Below are 18,804 nucleotides of genomic sequence, written 5' to 3'. Positions count from 1 at the left end.
ATGCACGAGATTTCCCAACCTATCACCGTTATAATTGGTTACAATGGTACCGGACATGATATCATATATACATATATATCATAGATAATGTGCTCTAATACGATAATTTATAATATAAATAGATCGAACCATCTGACAGCTAAGACAATCATTTTTGTACTACATTACTAACAATACAGAAATAAAGGTAGGATTGAAGTTTTCGTACTGTACAAATTATTTTCTGTGATGAAATTTGTAATTTTAAATATATTTCTTATGACCTGTTTTAGAGTGTGGATATATAACGTCAAGTAGTTTTTAAATTCTACTCCATATAATATGCTTTTTCTCTTTTGAGGACTCACAACAGCTCACAAATCCCCAAGGATCTGTAGCACACAGTTTGAGAAACACTGTTATAATGTATCTGCTATAGTTCAATGAGGAGCTGCTATCAGCCGCTATATTTACGCCTATCAGCTGTGGAATGACAGGTGGAATAAAAAATGGCTGAAAATGGGTTGGGGTCCGATGCTGGGTCTCAAGAATACCTCGCAACAGAGGTTATTAATTTAGATATCGAAGAGGTAATTAACTATCTTTATCACGTGTATGCTTAAATGTGCAAACTTTATAGACTCCATTTTCAGGTTATGTTCAGTATAAGTGATTTAATTATACTTTCCTTACGTTTGTTATAACATATTATTGAAATATTGTGATTACTGTATTATATTTGATAATATTAGTGTTGAAATTTGTTATTGATCTCTTTTAATATTTTACATGTATCACATGTAATGTATTACCTTTCTTTTTGTTTTTATCTTGACTTAAATATTCCATAAATGTGCATCTAATTACAACTTATAGTTATATTCATTTGTATTATTATTTAAATTATTAACTCTACTTATTAAGAGTACTAAAATTGTACAGTAAAACTCTTTATTTCAGTTGGACAACACAGAATATGCTATACCTGCTGTGGAAGAACTACCCTCCTTAGAAAGTATATTGACAGAACCTGACTGTGCATCATTATCTGGAACAGACGATGATATTGGTTTGACACCTGGTGAAAAGTTAGGTAGCAGTGAAACAACAAGTGTTGGGAGTCATTTGTCATTAAACTCTTTGAATAAACCAAATAGAAATTCACAACCAACATCTTCTGGTGCTATCTTGAGGCATGTCATATTGAAAGGAATATCTTCGCAAATTGTATCAGCTAGTGTAAGAGAAAAATGTACCATCAATTGTAACCAATTAAAAAGAATAATTTTGTTTGCTCTCTTTGGATCAATGGAATCAATTGAGAGTATAAACAATTTAAGTTCATTAGTTTTCAAGAACGATCCAAGTAGTTCTTACTATTTAATAAGGCAGTGTTTTGGCTTTTATTTATTTATTTTCAAGTTATACAATTTTATTATTCTAGAAATTTAAGGACAATAAACATAAAGAAATGATAATAACAAAATAAATATCGTTTTTTTATGTGTTATCTTTTTGAATTTCTAGAATAATAAAATTGTATAACCCGAACAGAGACACAAAATGAGCTCAAAATGTCATATTGTTAAATAATGAAAGTTATTTGGATTGCTCTCTAAAGCCAATAAATTGAAAAAGTACTATGTTAATCTTATATTTGTAAATGCTATGTTAAGTCTAATAGGAACATTTTATTTATGTAGGAAAAAGTCAATGCCGGTTTTGCAAGTGCAGTTGCTGCTGGAGGGAATATGTTAGTAGTTGGTACCAGTCATGGTCTGGTATTAGGCTTTGATTCTTTACAAACATTACGATGGTGCGATCAAGAAACAAGACATCAGGGATCTGTATCAGCATTATGTTTTAATTTTGATGGGAGTAGAGTACTGGCTGGTTTTGCTAGAGGACATATATTAATGATAGATAGTTCTAATGGAAAAGTACTAAGGACACTCACCGATGTTCACCCTTTCGATAATGCTGTATTACATGTTAAAGTAAGATCTGTTTGTATTATTTTATTAGTTAATTCACAATGTTAATTACGTTTTAAAATAATTAAATAACTGCTTTATAATATAAAATATTAATTTTTTTTATTATAGTTCACAGATTCACCAAAAGTAGCATTATGTAGTGACAGTGGTGGATCTGTTTTCGAATTAAATTTTACAAGAGTTATGGGAGTACGTGGTTGCGACAGCAGATGTTTATTTAGTGGGTCCAAAGGTGAAGTATGCACATTAGAACCTTTGCTATTAAATCATCTGCCGTCACACCCCCTGAAAAATTATACGTTAGTGGCGATGGCAACATTATCACAGGTTTATTTATATTTTTTTAAAGAAATATGAAAGATATATTACATATACACGCTGTACAATAATAAAATTTTTTTAGGTAATGGTAGTTTGCACAAGGCCACGAACACGCGTTGTATTAATTCATCCTTTATCTAGTGCTCCCGTAGCACCGCCACAATTATCCTGGCAACTTGTTGTTATACAAGCAGCAGATGCTTCTCGTGTAATTGATCCAGTTTTGGCTCTTGCAAGAGATGATGTAGTCTATTTCTATCACGTATGAATTCCACATGATTCTATATTTTAAATAGTTACATCTCTAAATGATTCGTATTGATTGAATTTCCTTACCAGGTATGCACAGAAGCTGGTTCAAGAGTAAAACTATTTCCTCTAAGGAGGATAACTCTTCCGTATACAATAAGTAATTTGCGATGGTTAAACCCAAGATCGTTAGCAGTATTGGATACTCAAGAAAGACTACATCTATTAGATGTTAGAGCGCAGGATAATTTAGAAACTCTAGATATGAGCCGTGTTGGTATTTCGTATGCATCTAGCCATTTCAAGGGTTTATCCACTGGTGGAAATGTTTCAAAGGTATTGATTAATTAGATGATTAAATTAAATAACTATTTGACCAGGATTGGTTATCGTAATTTTATTATTTTGTTAAAATTAGGCAATGGCATTGGCTGGCGAACGAGCATGCTATAATACTGTTGTAACATTTGGTACTCAACTTTTACTCTTAGGTACAAAAAGTTTGCATGTAGTTTGCATACGAACATGGACAGAACGATTGAGACACTTAACAATGCAGGTTTGCATAATATAATATGTACATTAGATTCACTACATTCTATAAAGTGTAATTTCCACAATTTTAGAGAAGATTTCCAGAAGCACTAGCGTTAGGATTTGCTTTCTACCAAGACAAAGGGAAAGCAGTCGTTGGCCTTCGTGGTTCAAAACAACGACGTAAACAAATAGCTCGTGATAAAGTATGTCAAGTTTTGATTCAATATATGGAAGAATTGAATCGTTGCCCTGCGGATGAAACTGCAGACTCTGAAATAGTCACAACTTGTGTAGATTATTGTATACAATTAGAAAATACAGAATTATTATTTGGAAAGTTATGGGATCTAGTTTCGGAATCCGAGGGACTTAAAGCAAGTTATTTGCACGCTCTTGAAAGCCCTTTGTTAGATGGGAGTTTACGACCTCGATTACCGCCATTAATTGCTCAACATTTAGTCACTCTTTATGATCAAGAGAAAAAAGTAGATTCCCTTCAAGCGATTATAGTGTTACTAGATGTGGATTGCTTAGATATTCATCAAGTAAGTAAAAAGATTTATTACATTTTCTTAATTTTGTTTACTTTATTTGGTAGTAGTGGCGCGTTATATACAGAAAGAGACATGTGTTGACCAAAGAGTCTCGATAAAATGGGATTCAATTTAAAAATCTTCGTCATTATTTTTTTCTTTACATGGGTAGCCAAGTTTTGTTTTCTTCTAGCATCATGAAAATATAACGCGCCACTATTCGATAGGAAAATAACAATTTAAAATATACATCCTCTTGACAAATTTTGTAGGTAACAACAATTTGTCGTCAACGAGGTCTTTGGGGGGCTTTAATACATCTTCAGACGACAGCATTAGGTGATTTTACCGCTCCGATTCATCAATTAGTACCAATTTTACAAAATTTACTGACAAATTCAAAAGATTCATTATCTCGGGATAGTATACAACTTGGTAATGCGATTCTGGTTTATGCTAGTTGTTGCCTTGCCGGTCGTGGCTTTCCTAGAGATGAACTTCCAGAAGGCAAGTCTCAAAGAGCAAAATCGGATGTGTTAAGGGCTCTTCTATCACAGCATTCAACCTTAGCTAATGATACGGAAAGACAATATCCGTATCTAAGGACTTTGCTTCAATTTGATGCAAAAGGGTTCCTTGATGTAATAGCAATTGCCTTTCAAGAACCAGAATTCACATCTGAAATGGGTCTCAGACAGCGACAGAGACTTATAGATATACTATTGAGTATTGTCATGCCTAACACACCACTTAGTCCGAAGAACACTGATTATATTACCGATGAACAAAGAAATCTAGTTCTTATATTCGTCGCTAATGAAGTTGCAGAAAATACTGTTAACTTGGAACCTAGTATGATAAATAAAATGATAGACATATTATGTACTGATTCAAATATGGGATCAACAAAAGAGCTTAAGACTGATAAAGAAAATGCAATACTAGGATTGTTACGTTCAAAAAAATTACGTAATATATCAGATAATACTCTACTTAATTTAGCAGAGAGAGCTAAGTTGTAAGTATATGAGCAAATATATTTATATTACCAAATATTATGGAACCAATTGCTTAATAACTTAATCCTTTTTCGATATTATTGGAGTATGCACAGTGATTCTAGAAATTGGAACATGCTATAGCTCATTTCCAAGTTCAGATACAAAAAATTGTTACAGGAAATCTTGGATTCTATAATGGAAATTATATTTTGATCTTGCTATATTTTTGCTTTGAAAAAGCCCTTAGCTTGTTTCAGTTTCTTCAAGAACTCTGTATATTTCTTGATTGGTGTAATGGAAAATATTCGTAAACAAAACGTAATATAGTTTTAATACCACATTATAAGAAATAGTAACTTGTATCGCAGTACATAATGTTACAGTATGCGAGTTGCGGAGTTGTTGTACAGTGCAAGAGAAGATTGGATTGCAGTCTGTAAATGTATGATACTGCATCCATCCAGACATCATGATATTTGGCCTTGGTTAAAACACCTTCCTCAGAGTTCATTGCAAGCAGTCGTAATGGCTAATGCTGAAGCTCTAGTAGGAATCAATGCAAATCAATTTGCTATGCTTATAGGAACACATATGCAAAATAAAATTAATGAAACATTACAAAAGCTAGAGAACACTCCAAATATACAGTATACTCTATTAGATGCACTATATCAATTAGTCCAATATAAAGAAGAGGATGTCTCATTGGAGCTTACAGCTGAATTGTTAGAAAAATATTTGGAATTAATGTGTGAATTACAACCAGAACGTGTAGGTAAAAACTAAGATTACACCAAGATGTATAGAAAATACCATTTCCTATTTTAATTATTTTGTTCTATGCAGGTAGTTTACCATATTCAAGCAGGTCATGGTTGCAGACTAAATGAAGCGTTGAAAATAGTTCAAAAAGCAAATCATAAAGATGCTGAAGCAGTTATGTTAGAAAAGTTGGGTAATTATCAAGATGCATTTGATATTCTTTTGAAAGAATTTCAAAATAATCTTGAGCTGGTAAATATGCTGTATAAGAATAATATAATATAAATATTGTTGGTTGGTTTTTATGAGTTATAAAATCGTTTTCTAGTATTGTCAGAACAAGGTTTCAGAAAATGAAACAATTCATAGTACAGTACAGCTTGCTGGTTTGTGTAGGCGATCTGCTGGAAATTTAGATTGGATGCCGCTTATGGAAATAATACTTCGAACACACTCAAATAGTAACAATGAGAAAAGTATGTTATGTATTTATATCAATCTAGTGCAAACAATAGTAACGCTCTATATTAATTAATAGCATATTTTTCATTTTACTTTGTGGAATAATTAATAATACTAATTGAATAAATTACAGTTGAAAAATTAAGCGGGAAATTATTAAGGATTGCATTAGAATATCTCAGTGGTACAACAGCATTATCAACAGTATTAGAACAGATATTAAAGCATCCATTGGCAACCAGTGGAACAATAGGTGATATAAGACAGCTATTATCTGGAGTACTTACACATTCTCGATATGAACAAACTTTGGTTGAGACTACTGCACGTTTGGTCAGCTTAGAACTTCATAAGGCACTAAAAAAATCATTAAGGTATGAAATGATCTGATAATTAAATTCATTTGATATTGATAATAATTTTTTTAAATACGAACGTTTTCCCTTACAGAGATGCTGGAAAAGCTTGTGCCAGTATGTCAATAATTTGTCCTATATGTCGACAATTGTTGTCACAAAGTTCAGATTACATTGTAGTGTTCAGTTGTGGCCATGGCTTTCATTCAGAATGTTTGGGAGAACCTAAATCTTGTTATAAATGTTTAAATTCGAAGGGATGGGCACCTGTTGTTACTAATGTCACACATCCTCCCAAAACATTCAATGTAAGCAACACTATTTTTTATTATGTAAAAATTACATACATGTATGTATATTGTTAAAATATTTTATATGTTGATACAAGTATGTTAAAAATTGGAATTGATTGTTTTACAGGCATATAAAGAAATTCTACCACCGGCATTTATGCGTAATAAAGACCTTTCTCTAAGTCTTGCGCCACCTACTTTACCAGATCTTGAAGGTATTTTTTAATCTAGTCTTTAAATATCAAAATTCAGTATCACATTTATCAGTGGTATGTAGCATTCTAATAGCAAAAATGACTGTGTCTTATACATGTACATTATACTAGATCTCTAACTTTCATTCCATGAACTTTACATTGTTCTCTTTTCCTATTCCATATACAAAATTAAATTCTTATAATTTTTAATGGAACTCTCTTTTATATAATTGCGAGAGTACACCATTTTATCATATTTCCACCAATTTATTGAACTTGATATTTAAATAATATTTTTTTCCTTGGCAAGACTCAAATGTTGTATGTTTGTATATTGTAAAGTAATATACTTAATATTGTGTATAGTATCAAATAAGGACTTGTATACTTTTAATGCTGTAAATTCTATTCGCCCAATTTACAGCATTTTGCCAAATATCAGTCATTAAGTAAATAAAGATATTCATTAAGTAAATAAAGGTATTATTATTCATTATTAATAATTGTGTACATTGTCCTCAATTTAATGTTTTATTTGGGAAACTTTCAAATAATAAACAATCTGTTGAAATTAATATGCAAAAGTGTATATTCTATGTAGTTTTTATGTTGGGTAATAAGGGTAAGTAGCTTTACGTTTAACATTCTTGATAATGAAAACTGGTTTTTTCGGCATATTTTCTGTCAAGATATGATTAGGATCAATAAATTCATGCCCTAGCAATTCACCAGTCAAAAGTTTTGAGACTAATGAAAAGATACTCAAATCGTATAAGAAAGATTTTTTTGTAGGTAGTAATTCAACGTTAGAAACATACCTGTCCACTATAGATTCTAATTTTATAATGTGTGGAGTAATGTTCGATACAGATAGATACTGCTGTAACTGAAATTTAAGAACAAAAAATTAGTATTAAACTATTACTTTCTCCAATTAATTTTACCATTTATATTAGTACAAAAGTAATTGTTTTACCTTACTATCACACTTTTCTAAGCTATTTATAAGTTCTTCAATTTCAGTAATTAATTTGAATGTCTTTAATATATAAACAGGTTCGTGAACTTGTAGTGATGCCTTTAATAAAACGACTTCCTTCTTAATTTTATCTAGTAACAATGATAACGGAATTCCGTGTAATGTTCGACTGGCCATTCGAATTTTAGAATATTTTTCGGAAATCTACATGCATAGTTTAATAACTTTTCAAATATATGTATTTCGATAAAATATTTCATTTTTTAAAGATAATTTTTAATAGAAATGAAAATAAATTGCATGAATATGTAAGTATAAAGAGATACGTTTACAAAGAACAAGTATCAAAGTATTATATTTAAATGGTTTAGAAATACGCCCATTTTACCTGCCGATTTATGGAAGTCCATGAACTTGAAATTTGGTCAGCAAACTGTTTTATTTCATTTCCCTGTGGATGATGCGCTTCAGCTAAACTCCATAGAGAGTCAAGTTTATCCGCGAGGCCACGTGAAATATTATCGAAACACGTGAGTTTAGTTTCCAATTCGTGATTTATTCTTAAATTATAATGATTTTCTATTTTTAAGATCGTTACCTAAATAAATACAATTGTTTTTGTTGTGTTTCTTATCTTTATTTAGTTTTGTTTGCAATTTTATTAAATAAACGTTAATGCACTTTTTATTTCTTTATATCTATGAATCATGGTTGCTTGATTTTTGTACCACACATTTTAACTTCCTTTTATGCTAACCAAGTTAAGAATATATAATAAATGTCAATAATTTTAAACGTTCTTGTGACAACATTGAAATATCGTTTGTGTTATAAAACTGACTAATTAAAACTGAATTATTAATTCGTATAAACACGTTCTAACTATGACAGTAATAAATACTCACATTTCTTTCGAGCGTTTTTATGAACTCTTTTTGAGTAGTTTCTTCCTTTCCAATTACAAATTCCATCGTGAATGACGGACAAATTTTTAACTGTACAGAATTACTGTTAAAAATGATAAAGATCGCTATTAACGAGTTATAACATTAAACAAATGCTAAAATACATTAGATGCGCGTACAAACTTTACATTGCTTCCGCTGGAAAACGCGATAGTCTTATTTTCTTTTATGTTGTAAATGAATTTGGTTTCTATGTATTCATCATGTACTCTAATGCGTTTCGACATTGATATATCAAATATCGTAGAAACGACATTTTCTTTTTATTTGAGATAGGTAGTACATAAATTAAATCTGGCGTTTATCGCTGTATAATTGGTATCACGTACGACTACAATGTCAAACGTAGTGAATTTACAAAACACCGATTCTCATTCTTTCAAATGATACATGAATTTGCACGATACAAAGACCGTTATCCTACCTCAGCGGATGCAGTAACATCGTGCTTACTATAAGGTTACACCATGATAATTATATTATATTTACCGCAATATCAAGCCTGTATGATTATAAAATTGCGACTAATATTTAAGATATAGGTCAAGAGTATATCAAACTCATGTACCTTCTGAAATGAGAAAACTGATAATTAACTAGATCCGTAATAATCGCCAGATCTTAACGTATGTTTGTTGTTTTCTTTTGGCTAGTATTTCATTTGTAGATTGATATAACGAGGTATCATATATAACGTGCAGGCAAAACAGCCGACTTCCTTATACTTGGCTTAACAATGTATCTATGGCTTTGTAATTTTTAATACTCTATGAAAAGTTCATAATATTAAAATTCTACACTTATCTATGCAATTTACAATTTTTTTTTAAAACTAGTATTTCAATAACTCGGTATTATTACTCATCATTATTGTTAAACACTTCGTTTGATTATGCACAAATTACCCAATCACTCTGGAATTTTCATACATATATATATATATAATATATATAAAAAAAAAAAAAAAATTAAATTCGCATACATTCACAAGTATGCATATTCATCATGTATGAAGAAAGATTGTTCGCTTACCGTTCAATTATTATAATTACTATGAACCTGTTTCTTTTTGGTAAGCTACGATGAAAAGCATCTTTCTTGATATTAATTGTTAATAAAGATTTGCAGTTTAATTGAACTGGTTTTGCTCTAATTCGAAGAGGGAGGAGTATCTTTCTTCATCAAAACAAAGGACGGATTTTTTAGAAGAACGGAAGATGTTCCCCAACATAAAACTTTGAAAATATCCTTTTGTTTAATTTCAGTATCATAAGTAAAAAATTTTGAATTATTTATATAATTTATAATATTACAATTCCATATTGAGAACTTTTATGAACAATTAAAGGTATACAAGGTAAAGTGTCTTTTGCAATTTTAATTTAACAGTAATATTTATACTTATTCAGCACAAATAACGTAAGATTAGTATAAAATAATTCTTAAAAATTTTCGTATTATTGTACAATATAAATGTTAAATTATTTTATGAATAATATATTCAATTGCGTAATTCAAATTAAATAACAAGAACATCATTTCACGATGTTATTCAAAAGCATACAAAATTCACATAAAAAGTTATCGAACTCTTTTGTTATATACTGTTAAAATGTTATCAATGTAACTTTTAAATATCGCATCCACACATGCAATCCTTCAATACTATGTGTACAAGACTAAATTAACGCGATTTTATAACAGACTTTTCTTCGTTCATTATGAACACAAGATTGACAGAGTTGTTGATACTCATCCCCCACGTTCTGTTTAGTAAAATGTCCATAAGACATAATGTGAGCTACAAGACAACGATAGAGTACAAGACTCTGTCAGGAACATGCAAGGCTGTTACAACGCAGTTTAGCAATTCGTTAAGAGTAAATGTGAACAGTAGCTTTGAATATTAATTATCTAAATTAACATTGTCACGTCTGTAGTTCAATTTCAACGTATTGAAAAATTATAATTTCTTTTAGTAATTGAAAACTAACAAAGTCTTTCAGTATCGGATTGCTTTCGAAGTTTTTCCCTCAATGAGTTTTCTCCTTTTATTTTATCCCCGTTGCCAATGTGCTCGAGAATGATTATTATATCTGTAATGTGAAGGCCTATAATTTCTACCATGACGTTGTCGAGTATAGCTAGAAGTATTGTAGTAATGCCTTCGGTAATAATCATTAATAGATCGATTCCACGTTTTGCCATTTTGATATTCTTGGAAAGGATTATACCCAGTGTTACTTCTTTCTTCATATGTTCGATGATCTTTCACTTTTTTCACTCGTCCTCGGTCTAGTTCTTCGTCATCTGTATTAAAGTGACGTTTGCGTTCCTCCCGCCTATCATTGTCAATTTCTCGGTCTAAATGCGTTCTATTGCCATTCCAATTTGAAACTGTAAAAACGTAACAATACATTTCATAACATACTTTCCGTTTCGTATCACAAATAATTCGTTTACTACAACAACTTTACGTAATAAAAATGATCATACGCTGTTTTTTATTTAATTTTGTATGACCCTATAATGGTGATAACCTAACACTTCATATAATTTCCTCATAGACACAATATATTTTAGAATAACACAGACTCAACAAACAGTAAAATTGTATATGTTCATTAAAGATTTTGACATAATTTTTTATATGATTATTAATTCACGCATATTTTATCGAATGTATGAATTTTTTGTTATCACTTTAGGTGAAATTTTAGATTTGAAGATATTTGAATCGAGATGAGATTTCGTCCCCTGCACGTTTATCTTATGATTCTGTGTAGAATTGTTTGATTTGGGATACATGGATGCATAATGAGCTGTTGAGGATTTTGAAGGAAGAGGTGCTGGATTCAATGGGTTCCTCGAGAAAATTCTTTTGCTGTACTGACCCGAAGAACTGCCGTAACCACGATGAGACATCTTCAATAAATGTGAAACCGTTTCGGAACGATTCGTTCCATTGAAATCTCTTAAAGCTGCAGCACTGGGTGTCGTATTATTTTGACTACCTTTGTTAATATCTTCCCTATAAAAATAATATAAATTATTATAGTAACAACAATAATTTTTCATTAAATATTAAATATAATATTTAAATCAGATTGGAAATATAACTTACTTATCGGTAACTGACCACCCATTAGGTACTGCAGCTGATGTTGGAGAAAACGTATCTTTCGAAACTTGCCAACCTTTCATACTGCTGCTTGCAGCTTTTGTAATCACTTTCTCGTCTTGTCCTACTTTTGCTCTTACAGATTGATGCCACTTAGTCTTATTACTACTGCTTTCTGTTTTACTGTTTACTTCTGATTGACCATTTTGATATTTTATTAGACTCGTAATGGTACTGCAACTAGAACCATTTTGTATCTTCGTACATTGTGTTATATTAGTTTGATTCTGAGAAATACTACTGCCATTTGTCTTTAACGCAGATTTTTGCATATCTTTAGAATTAATAACAGTTTTAGGTGAATTATTCTTTATCGGAGAACCTTTTTGCATGCCATTAGTACCACTGGAAGAAACATTTGTTTTTGGCGGAGTATTTGAATTCGCGTTATTTTTCAATGCTCCAATACAGATAATATCCTCCTCTTCACTAGATCCATCATAAGGAACCAAACTATTCCCATTTAAAATTTTTCCATTTTTAATATGCATAATCAATCTCGGTTGTGTTTTATCTTGTAATTTTTGTGGTAACAGTGGCCCAATAAAATTTGTGCCCTTTTGCATGGTACATGGAAGTTCTGTACTTTTACTTGCTGACGTTTGAGAACTGATTTCTGAATTCTCAGTAATGTCTTTAGTAATCGATGTGCCATTAACTGATCCATTTAAAGGGAGTAATCCAGAAGTTGATGGTTTAGGACTAATAGTCTTATTCATAGGACTTCCTGGTGAAGATAATGTATTGTTTACAGTCAATGTACCATTTAATTTAACAGTCTGTTGATTTTGAACCTGAGTTTGTGTCTGTTGTTCCATTTCAAAAATCATTATGTATGCATTTGTACTCAATACATTACTCAAGCTAATTGGACGAACCTATACGGAAAATATACAAATAATTATGAACAATATATAAACATCAAATATATTATTAAATTAAAACTAAGAAGCAAAGTTTATGGCACGAAGTAAAGTTTAGTTAGATAAAGTGCGATTCGTTATTTTGATGAAAATAATTCTAATTCTGTTTAAAAATATATTACTAATAGGATATTTTTGATACATACACAAGAATCATCAAAGGAATAATATTGGCCTGTTGAAACCTTGGCAACGGCTGTGTAATGTCCACAATTTACCGATGGACCCATATGCGTAACTATCGACATAAGTTTATATGTGAGCGGTTGTGTAGGTTCACCTGGTTCTCTCCAGAGATAGGGACCCATGTCTATTGTTTGTTTAAAACCTATATGTTTAGATATTTTTCCTCCCAGAACACTAAACCTCTTTAACTGTACACAAAGCACTTTAGGAGGTCGTTCTAAGCTAAATTGTTTCGTGGCAGGAACTCTTCTTTTACATGCTTCGCATTTATAATCATTGTTATCTAGTTGTTCACGACTAAAATAACTACTCAGTGCTTCATCCAGAGTACTCGCTTTACGAATATCTACCAGTAAATCCTACAGAGATATAAAAATATTCTTAAGATTTTACTGAATGTTTGTCAAGTTAACTAAAAATTCTATTTTCTATACCTGAAAATGTTGAAATGTAGTAGAAACATGTCGACATTGTAAACACTTGACTTCAGTACGAATATAACCACCAAAAATTTGATTAATAGGAGTGGTTTCTTTAGAATAACTGTCTAATTTGCCAGCCTTATGTCTTGCTAAATAAGCCTTTTCCATGCCTTCTAGTAAATAACGTAAAAATTCATGAGCATCTTCTTGCTGTCCCGGAACCATAGTTCGGCAAATGACTGATGAATAAATTAATTAATTACATACAAAATATATAAGATTCGGTAATAGATGATTTATATTTTCCAATACTCACGCTTTAATTTGTTATATATATAGAATGGCTTAATGGCGCAACCTGATTTCTGATGACTAAATTGCAAAGTCTTAGCCACTGCGCATGTAAGGCACTCTCCACCTCCATCTAAAACTAACCTATTATCAAAATACGACACAAAACTGTGGAATTATAAATGTAATCTTATTTTTATTATTCATAGAATATATAGTAATTATTTATGATATTAACAATCTCATTAATTTTAATAGCCTTGAAGGATGTTAGAAAGGAACTGCCATTGGCAAGGAACATCCACTAACTGTCTGTCACCTTTGATTCTAATAAAACTTTACAGATTTGTGAAGCTACCAATCTGCTAATAATTGTATTTCAAGTTTAAGCGGTGAAAATTGTCTTCCAAGATTTCATTTAATAATATCTTGAGAATTACAAGAAATTTTTTCAAACAAATTCTTTACAGATTTGAAAGAAAATAATATCAGCCAAAAAATAAATATAAAGTCAGAAAATGATTTCTATCACCTACATTCTCAACAGTTTTGAAAATACAATGCAGTGAACTATTTTTATTTCAAATTCAGAATTAGCTACAAGCAATACAACAAGTGATCATTTTCTTTCCACAATAAATGGTAGTTAGTTTTCCATATATAATGCAAGTGTATAGTGATTTTTTAATTTTTTTTTTTGTAATGTGTACAATATGCGTACAATATGTGTACAATATTTTTTTTTGTAATGTGTACAATTTCCATTAAAAAGAATAAGGATTAGAGGATAGTTTCACCCCTTAAACTTGAGATACCACTACTAAAAAGGTACATATCATTTACTTTTCGGCTGGTGAACAAATCTACAATATGTCATAGAAATTAGGGACTCTCAATTTTAAAAATAGAACCAGATTATTACCTCTTAGTCATAATGGTTTAGATTGATTTGGTTTTATTTATAAAACAATAATGGCAAATAAACATTTCCTAGCAACAAGCAACCTAGTGCTCAGGAGAGTTACAACCAAATATCAATGAAGATACAAATTATTACTGCAAACTCAATAATTATGTCTTGAAAATTAAGAGTGATTGACAAATATTTTGCTCTATATCTCATAATGACCAACTCTCTCGAACATACTTCAAGACTGTTGAAATTGATAAGATCAGTGGTATTGTGAATAATTACTGAATATGGAATACAAGTTACCAAGAAAATATAAACTTTCAAAACTTACCATTTTGTTCGCACTTTGATGTGTGATGCGTATCAGACAATAACCAGTTAACAAGTGCTGGTACATGAAACAGTGCTTGAAGGGTGCTATTTAAATAACAAGTATTCCCAACATTATACATGCCAGCTCCAACTGGAAACGTGCCCTTCCATCCTAGACTGATTTTCTTTGGAGAGTATAAAGTAGTGGTTGGCTCTGGTAAACTAGGTCCTTTAACCATTCTTTCATTCCTTTTCACATAAGTTGTACCATCTTTTGGTTTATCATCTGAATTTTCTGAGTTTGGTAAGCTTAATACAATATATTTGGCTTTAAGTTGATCCAATATCGTTGTTTGATAATCATCCACTTCCTTGTATTGAATTTCAGATTGGAGGATTCTAGATGCACTACTAACTAAACTTGTTGATAAATCATCCGATGTTTTGGGTTGACTATTCTCTAACGTACGGCAGAGTGTAGCCGTAACAGGATCACAAATGCGCACAGCAGGCATTGTTATTATATTTAATCTTGTATCAAACTTTTTATTTCTTACTCCTATAAAAATATATAGAAAATAATATGTTAATATTTAAAATAATAACATGAAATATTTGGGAATATTTTTCATAATACATACAACATTCTAAACTCTATTATAATTATAAATACCATATAAACAAACTCATATTTAGATTGCAGTTTCAAAAGTAATAAACATTATTAATTTTAATTTACCATCTTTTATTTGAACTTATTATAATTAAAAAATCATATGTAAAAAGTAATATAGACAATGTTATACAAGTATTGACAGTTTTTTTCTACATGAAATGTGTAGACATAAATTATAAATAAGAATCAATTAAAAATATAAAGAATCGCAACATTTCATTTCACTATATAATAAAATTACCTAATCGTTGTATAATTATCCAATCAATTCCGTCAAAATAAACAGAATATTTTACAACATAATAATTACACGTTTTTCATTTTCGTACTTAAGATAGTACATATAGCAGATGCAGGGATATCGCGGAAGTAGAAGTGAAAGGGTTAATTTCATAACTAATTCATTTATGATCGTAATATTAAGTATGAATCGATGCGTCAATATATGAATCAGTCGAGATAAAAAAGAAAAAGTTGATTTGCTTGAAATTGTTTCAGTGATTATACTTAGTTCCATTAAACATGTAACAGAATACACTAAAAGCACGCGGCGTGCAATTGATACCGCGCGACAGATTCATTGTTTACCTTTCTTCAAGTGATTACGTACGTTACAGCCCGTACAAATAATTTTTATCGATGCTATTACAACACATTTCACGCAATAAACAAGATTTAACGATCGCCAGCACATACAATCACAATGTTATCGATTTATTCAAAATTCCACGCGCTTACGTGCCTCGGAAATGATTACCGGATGAGTTTAACCGAGGGCGCGTGTCTCCGGCCACGAGTCATTTTTTCCCGCGTACTTTGTCACACTTACCCAACTTTTATTTAACCGTGTAAAGTGGTAACGTTAATTTCAGTGAGGAACACCATTAAAAATACCGCGCGTCAATACTACACGACATTTTTAGAACTGTTAGTTTTGGGCATGCGAAATCAAGACCCGTCTTCTACCGTCACGTCCGCCATTTGCAATTGCGGTGGCCATTAAACTTTTTCCGTTGGGTTCTAGAATCCTTATCGAGGGCGCCCAAAACGTAAAACCCGGTTTTCACACCAGTGTCACCATAGAATATTCTTATAAATGCGATACTCCGGTATTTCTCAAGTTCTGATTCTCTATGTAGGAAATTAGAGTAAAATGTGGTTAAATTAAAAACTAATTTCAAACATGAATTTAGTCATTTTATCGTAAATTTGTCTGTTTGCATTTAGTGTCGAGTTGGAATTAAATTGGAGAAAATCGAATGGAGCACTTATAAATATATGTATTTTGGACTATTAAGTAATCCATTGAGTATTCTTAGTCGATAGATCAAAATGTTTTTTTGAATATGTTAAAATTAATTAAAAATGTGTCAAGTGATGGTGTCGGGGGAAAAAAGGAAAAGAACCCCAAACCCAAATCCTTACCAAAGGTTAAGTTTATTTTGAATATCATGAAATTGTAAGGTAAAAGAATTTTTATAATTAAGTATAAGTATACTTTGTTATAACTAAGATAAGAAACGGAATTAGGTACTAAGCGATGTATTTGGGATACCCTACAAGAACCATTAACTATATATAAATCAACAGGCAAATAAACAACAAAGACTTTAATAACAAATAACAATAACAGAAATATAACACTGGAGGTACGCTTTTCAAATTCCACGAGGTGGACTATACGCCAATCGGAAACGGAAAAAGAAGACACTTCTTCTATGTTATATGACTGCGGGAAATCCCTAGGCGCTGAATGCCCTAGTCTAGTAATATGGGGGTCAGTTGGTTCAACTGTTCTAACCCCAGAATTTTGTGGAAAGAGCTTAGGTGTTTACCAAGAAACAGAGAGCTACGAGTTTTGATTTGGAGAATTATACTTTATTTTCTATGTTGTCTATGCGACACGTTCAGACGCGTTCCTTTGAATAAGGAAGAAGCAAGCTCTTTTTCGTCTGTTACAAAAATTACGCTTTTTTGTCTGTTACGCCACTTAAAACTAAACTTACCAACTAAGTAACAAAAACTTACTAGCTAACTAACCTATAGTGCTGCGGTCCGATCTAGGGACCTTTCTGCCACAGTTTGGTGGGGATTTTTCCCTAGGCTTGGTCAGGTTGGCGCTACTGTCGCGTTAGCGTGGGATTTTTCGGACTTCTGTAAGAGTCGACTCGCGCTTCGGAGGGCCTGGCGCATTCCTGAGGTACTAACCTCTCGGCCTCTAAACGCGCTAGACGTTGCTCTAACTCCTCTTACGACATTTTCCCAGACGAGGTGATAAATTCCAATTAAAATAACACTACAAAACTCGTACCGTCGAAGCCGGACACCCAAAATCCCAAAATGGCCGCTACGACCGAACAATTGCGTCTTACCTATCGCATGGCCATCAAAATGGCGGACTTGATGTAATAGGCGAAGGTAGCGATGAGTTTCTTTTACAGGCTCCACAGGAACCCGATTTCTTGCTGAAAGGCGCCGGCGTCGTCGGCTTCACGCAATACAATACCCCAGACGCTGAAGTTGCTCTCTCGAAGATAGGCGCCGGTGTCGTTGGCTTCGCGCAACCAAAAAAGAACACGTGATCTGAAGAGGCAGCTTGGCTTCAATATATCGGCAATTTCCCAAGATCACGTCGGGGTCACCTGATGTGGGGATTAGTTTACTAATGATAGTATGCGTGATAGACGTATAACTTGTGAACGGTGTTTCATTTATTTAATACTATAATAATACTAGTTTTGCAGGTATTAACTTCGCACGAAACGGCTCTCGAAGCGTCTCTGGCCTAAAAAAGTTGCACGCTCGAACGTCGCACGCTTGCCAAACTCTGGAAAAACCCCACGCCGACGCGACAGTAGCGCCAACCTGACCAAGCCTAGGGGAAAGTCCCCACAATTTCGAATCTGGTTGCATCATCTGGCAGTTACGATAAGAACTAAACTTAGTTCCATTCTTAACGTTAGATGGCGCCACTAGTATCGAAATATACCTCATGTATGAATGTTACTTCGCCATTGTCATCCCTAGATGGCGCCACTAGTACCGAATCAGATAGGTGTGCAGTTTGAATTTTAGTTCATATCGTTCACCCCAAATTCAAGCAATAATATATTGACTTTCAGATGACCTTGTCTGGAGTTATTATTATAAAAACATTCTGTAACGTACACAGTCAATGTTTGCTAATTGTTAATAATATTTTATTATATTTTATGATGTATTAAATTGCAATAAGCTGAGTGTATCCCTCAGCGATATTCTTCTTATTG

At 31.9% G+C, this 18,804-nt stretch overlaps 3 protein-coding genes across 5 annotated transcripts; 1 reads left to right on the top strand and 2 right to left on the bottom strand.

Moving 5' to 3' along the window:
* The first annotated feature begins 12 nt into the window (after window positions 1-12).
* On the top strand, window positions 13-7,264 carry LOC128895074 (vacuolar protein sorting-associated protein 8 homolog). The gene is made up of 16 exons (XM_054157316.1): window positions 13-187; window positions 341-569; window positions 940-1,218; window positions 1,683-1,976; window positions 2,085-2,303; window positions 2,380-2,559; window positions 2,637-2,882; window positions 2,965-3,105; window positions 3,173-3,628; window positions 3,889-4,634; window positions 5,001-5,392; window positions 5,468-5,631; window positions 5,708-5,855; window positions 5,975-6,215; window positions 6,292-6,505; window positions 6,618-7,264. Exons 2-16 carry the CDS (start codon window positions 489-491, stop codon window positions 6,714-6,716), a joined length of 3,900 nt encoding a protein of 1,299 aa, XP_054013291.1. The 5' UTR covers window positions 13-187; window positions 341-488; the 3' UTR covers window positions 6,717-7,264.
* LOC128895101 (uncharacterized) lies at window positions 7,154-10,335 on the bottom strand. The gene is made up of 4 exons (XM_054157382.1): window positions 8,572-10,335; window positions 8,055-8,264; window positions 7,664-7,870; window positions 7,154-7,573 (listed from the first exon to the last, which is right to left on the bottom strand). Exons 1-4 carry the CDS (start codon window positions 8,635-8,637, stop codon window positions 7,292-7,294), a joined length of 765 nt encoding a protein of 254 aa, XP_054013357.1. The 5' UTR covers window positions 8,638-10,335; the 3' UTR covers window positions 7,154-7,291.
* A 165-nt stretch (window positions 10,336-10,500) lies between these two features.
* On the bottom strand, window positions 10,501-16,532 carry LOC128895078 (ubiquitin carboxyl-terminal hydrolase 36-like). 3 transcript variants are annotated; one of them, XM_054157325.1, is made up of 8 exons: window positions 16,365-16,532; window positions 14,879-15,418; window positions 13,660-13,773; window positions 13,356-13,582; window positions 12,882-13,280; window positions 11,756-12,690; window positions 11,526-11,662; window positions 10,501-11,028 (listed from the first exon to the last, which is right to left on the bottom strand). In XM_054157325.1, the coding sequence occupies exons 2-8, from the start codon at window positions 15,372-15,374 to the stop codon at window positions 10,688-10,690; spliced, it is 2,649 nt and encodes an 882-aa protein (XP_054013300.1). In that variant the 5' UTR covers window positions 15,375-15,418; window positions 16,365-16,532; the 3' UTR covers window positions 10,501-10,687. The 3 variants fall into 3 exon arrangements, with proteins under 3 accessions (XP_054013300.1, XP_054013298.1, XP_054013299.1); XM_054157323.1 differs by lacking the exon at window positions 16,365-16,532 and adding an exon at window positions 16,124-16,320; XM_054157324.1 differs by lacking the exon at window positions 16,365-16,532 and adding an exon at window positions 16,124-16,319 and having other exon boundaries at window positions 13,660-13,767.
* Window positions 16,533-18,804: the final 2,272 nt, after the last annotated feature.

The sequence above is a fragment of the Hylaeus anthracinus genome, unplaced genomic scaffold (assembly GCF_026225885.1).
Source record: "Hylaeus anthracinus isolate JK02 unplaced genomic scaffold, UHH_iyHylAnth1.0_haploid 4, whole genome shotgun sequence".
Lineage (NCBI taxonomy): Eukaryota > Metazoa > Arthropoda > Insecta > Hymenoptera > Colletidae > Hylaeus > Hylaeus anthracinus.
The sequence above is the reverse complement of the archived record's forward strand: the minus strand, read 5'-3'. Positions and strand labels throughout refer to the sequence as shown.

Coding starts and splice junctions, on each gene's coding strand:
- LOC128895074 (XM_054157316.1), top strand. CDS start 489: ATGGCTGAAAATGGGTTGGGGTCCGATGCTGGGTCTCAAGAATACCTC. Junction 2,883..2,964: donor CTGGTGGAAATGTTTCAAAG/GTATTGATTAAT, acceptor TGTTAAAATTAG/GCAATGGCATTGGCTGGCGA. Junction 5,393..5,467: donor ATTACAACCAGAACGTGTAG/GTAAAAACTAAG, acceptor CTATGCAGGTAG/TTTACCATATTCAAGCAGGT.
- LOC128895078 (XM_054157323.1), bottom strand. CDS start 16,229: ATGTGCTGGCGATCGTTAAATCTTGTTTATTGCGTGAAATGTGTTGTA. Junction 13,281..13,355: donor CTACATTTCAACATTTTCAG/GTATAGAAAATA, acceptor ATATCTCTGTAG/GATTTACTGGTAGATATTCG. Junction 11,663..11,755: donor GGGTGGTCAGTTACCGATAA/GTAAGTTATATT, acceptor TTATTTTTATAG/GGAAGATATTAACAAAGGTA.
- LOC128895101 (XM_054157382.1), bottom strand. CDS start 8,637: ATGGAATTTGTAATTGGAAAGGAAGAAACTACTCAAAAAGAGTTCATA. Junction 7,871..8,054: donor GGACTTCCATAAATCGGCAG/GTAAAATGGGCG, acceptor CTATGCATGTAG/ATTTCCGAAAAATATTCTAA. Junction 7,574..7,663: donor TAGAAAAGTGTGATAGTAAG/GTAAAACAATTA, acceptor CTTAAATTTCAG/TTACAGCAGTATCTATCTGT.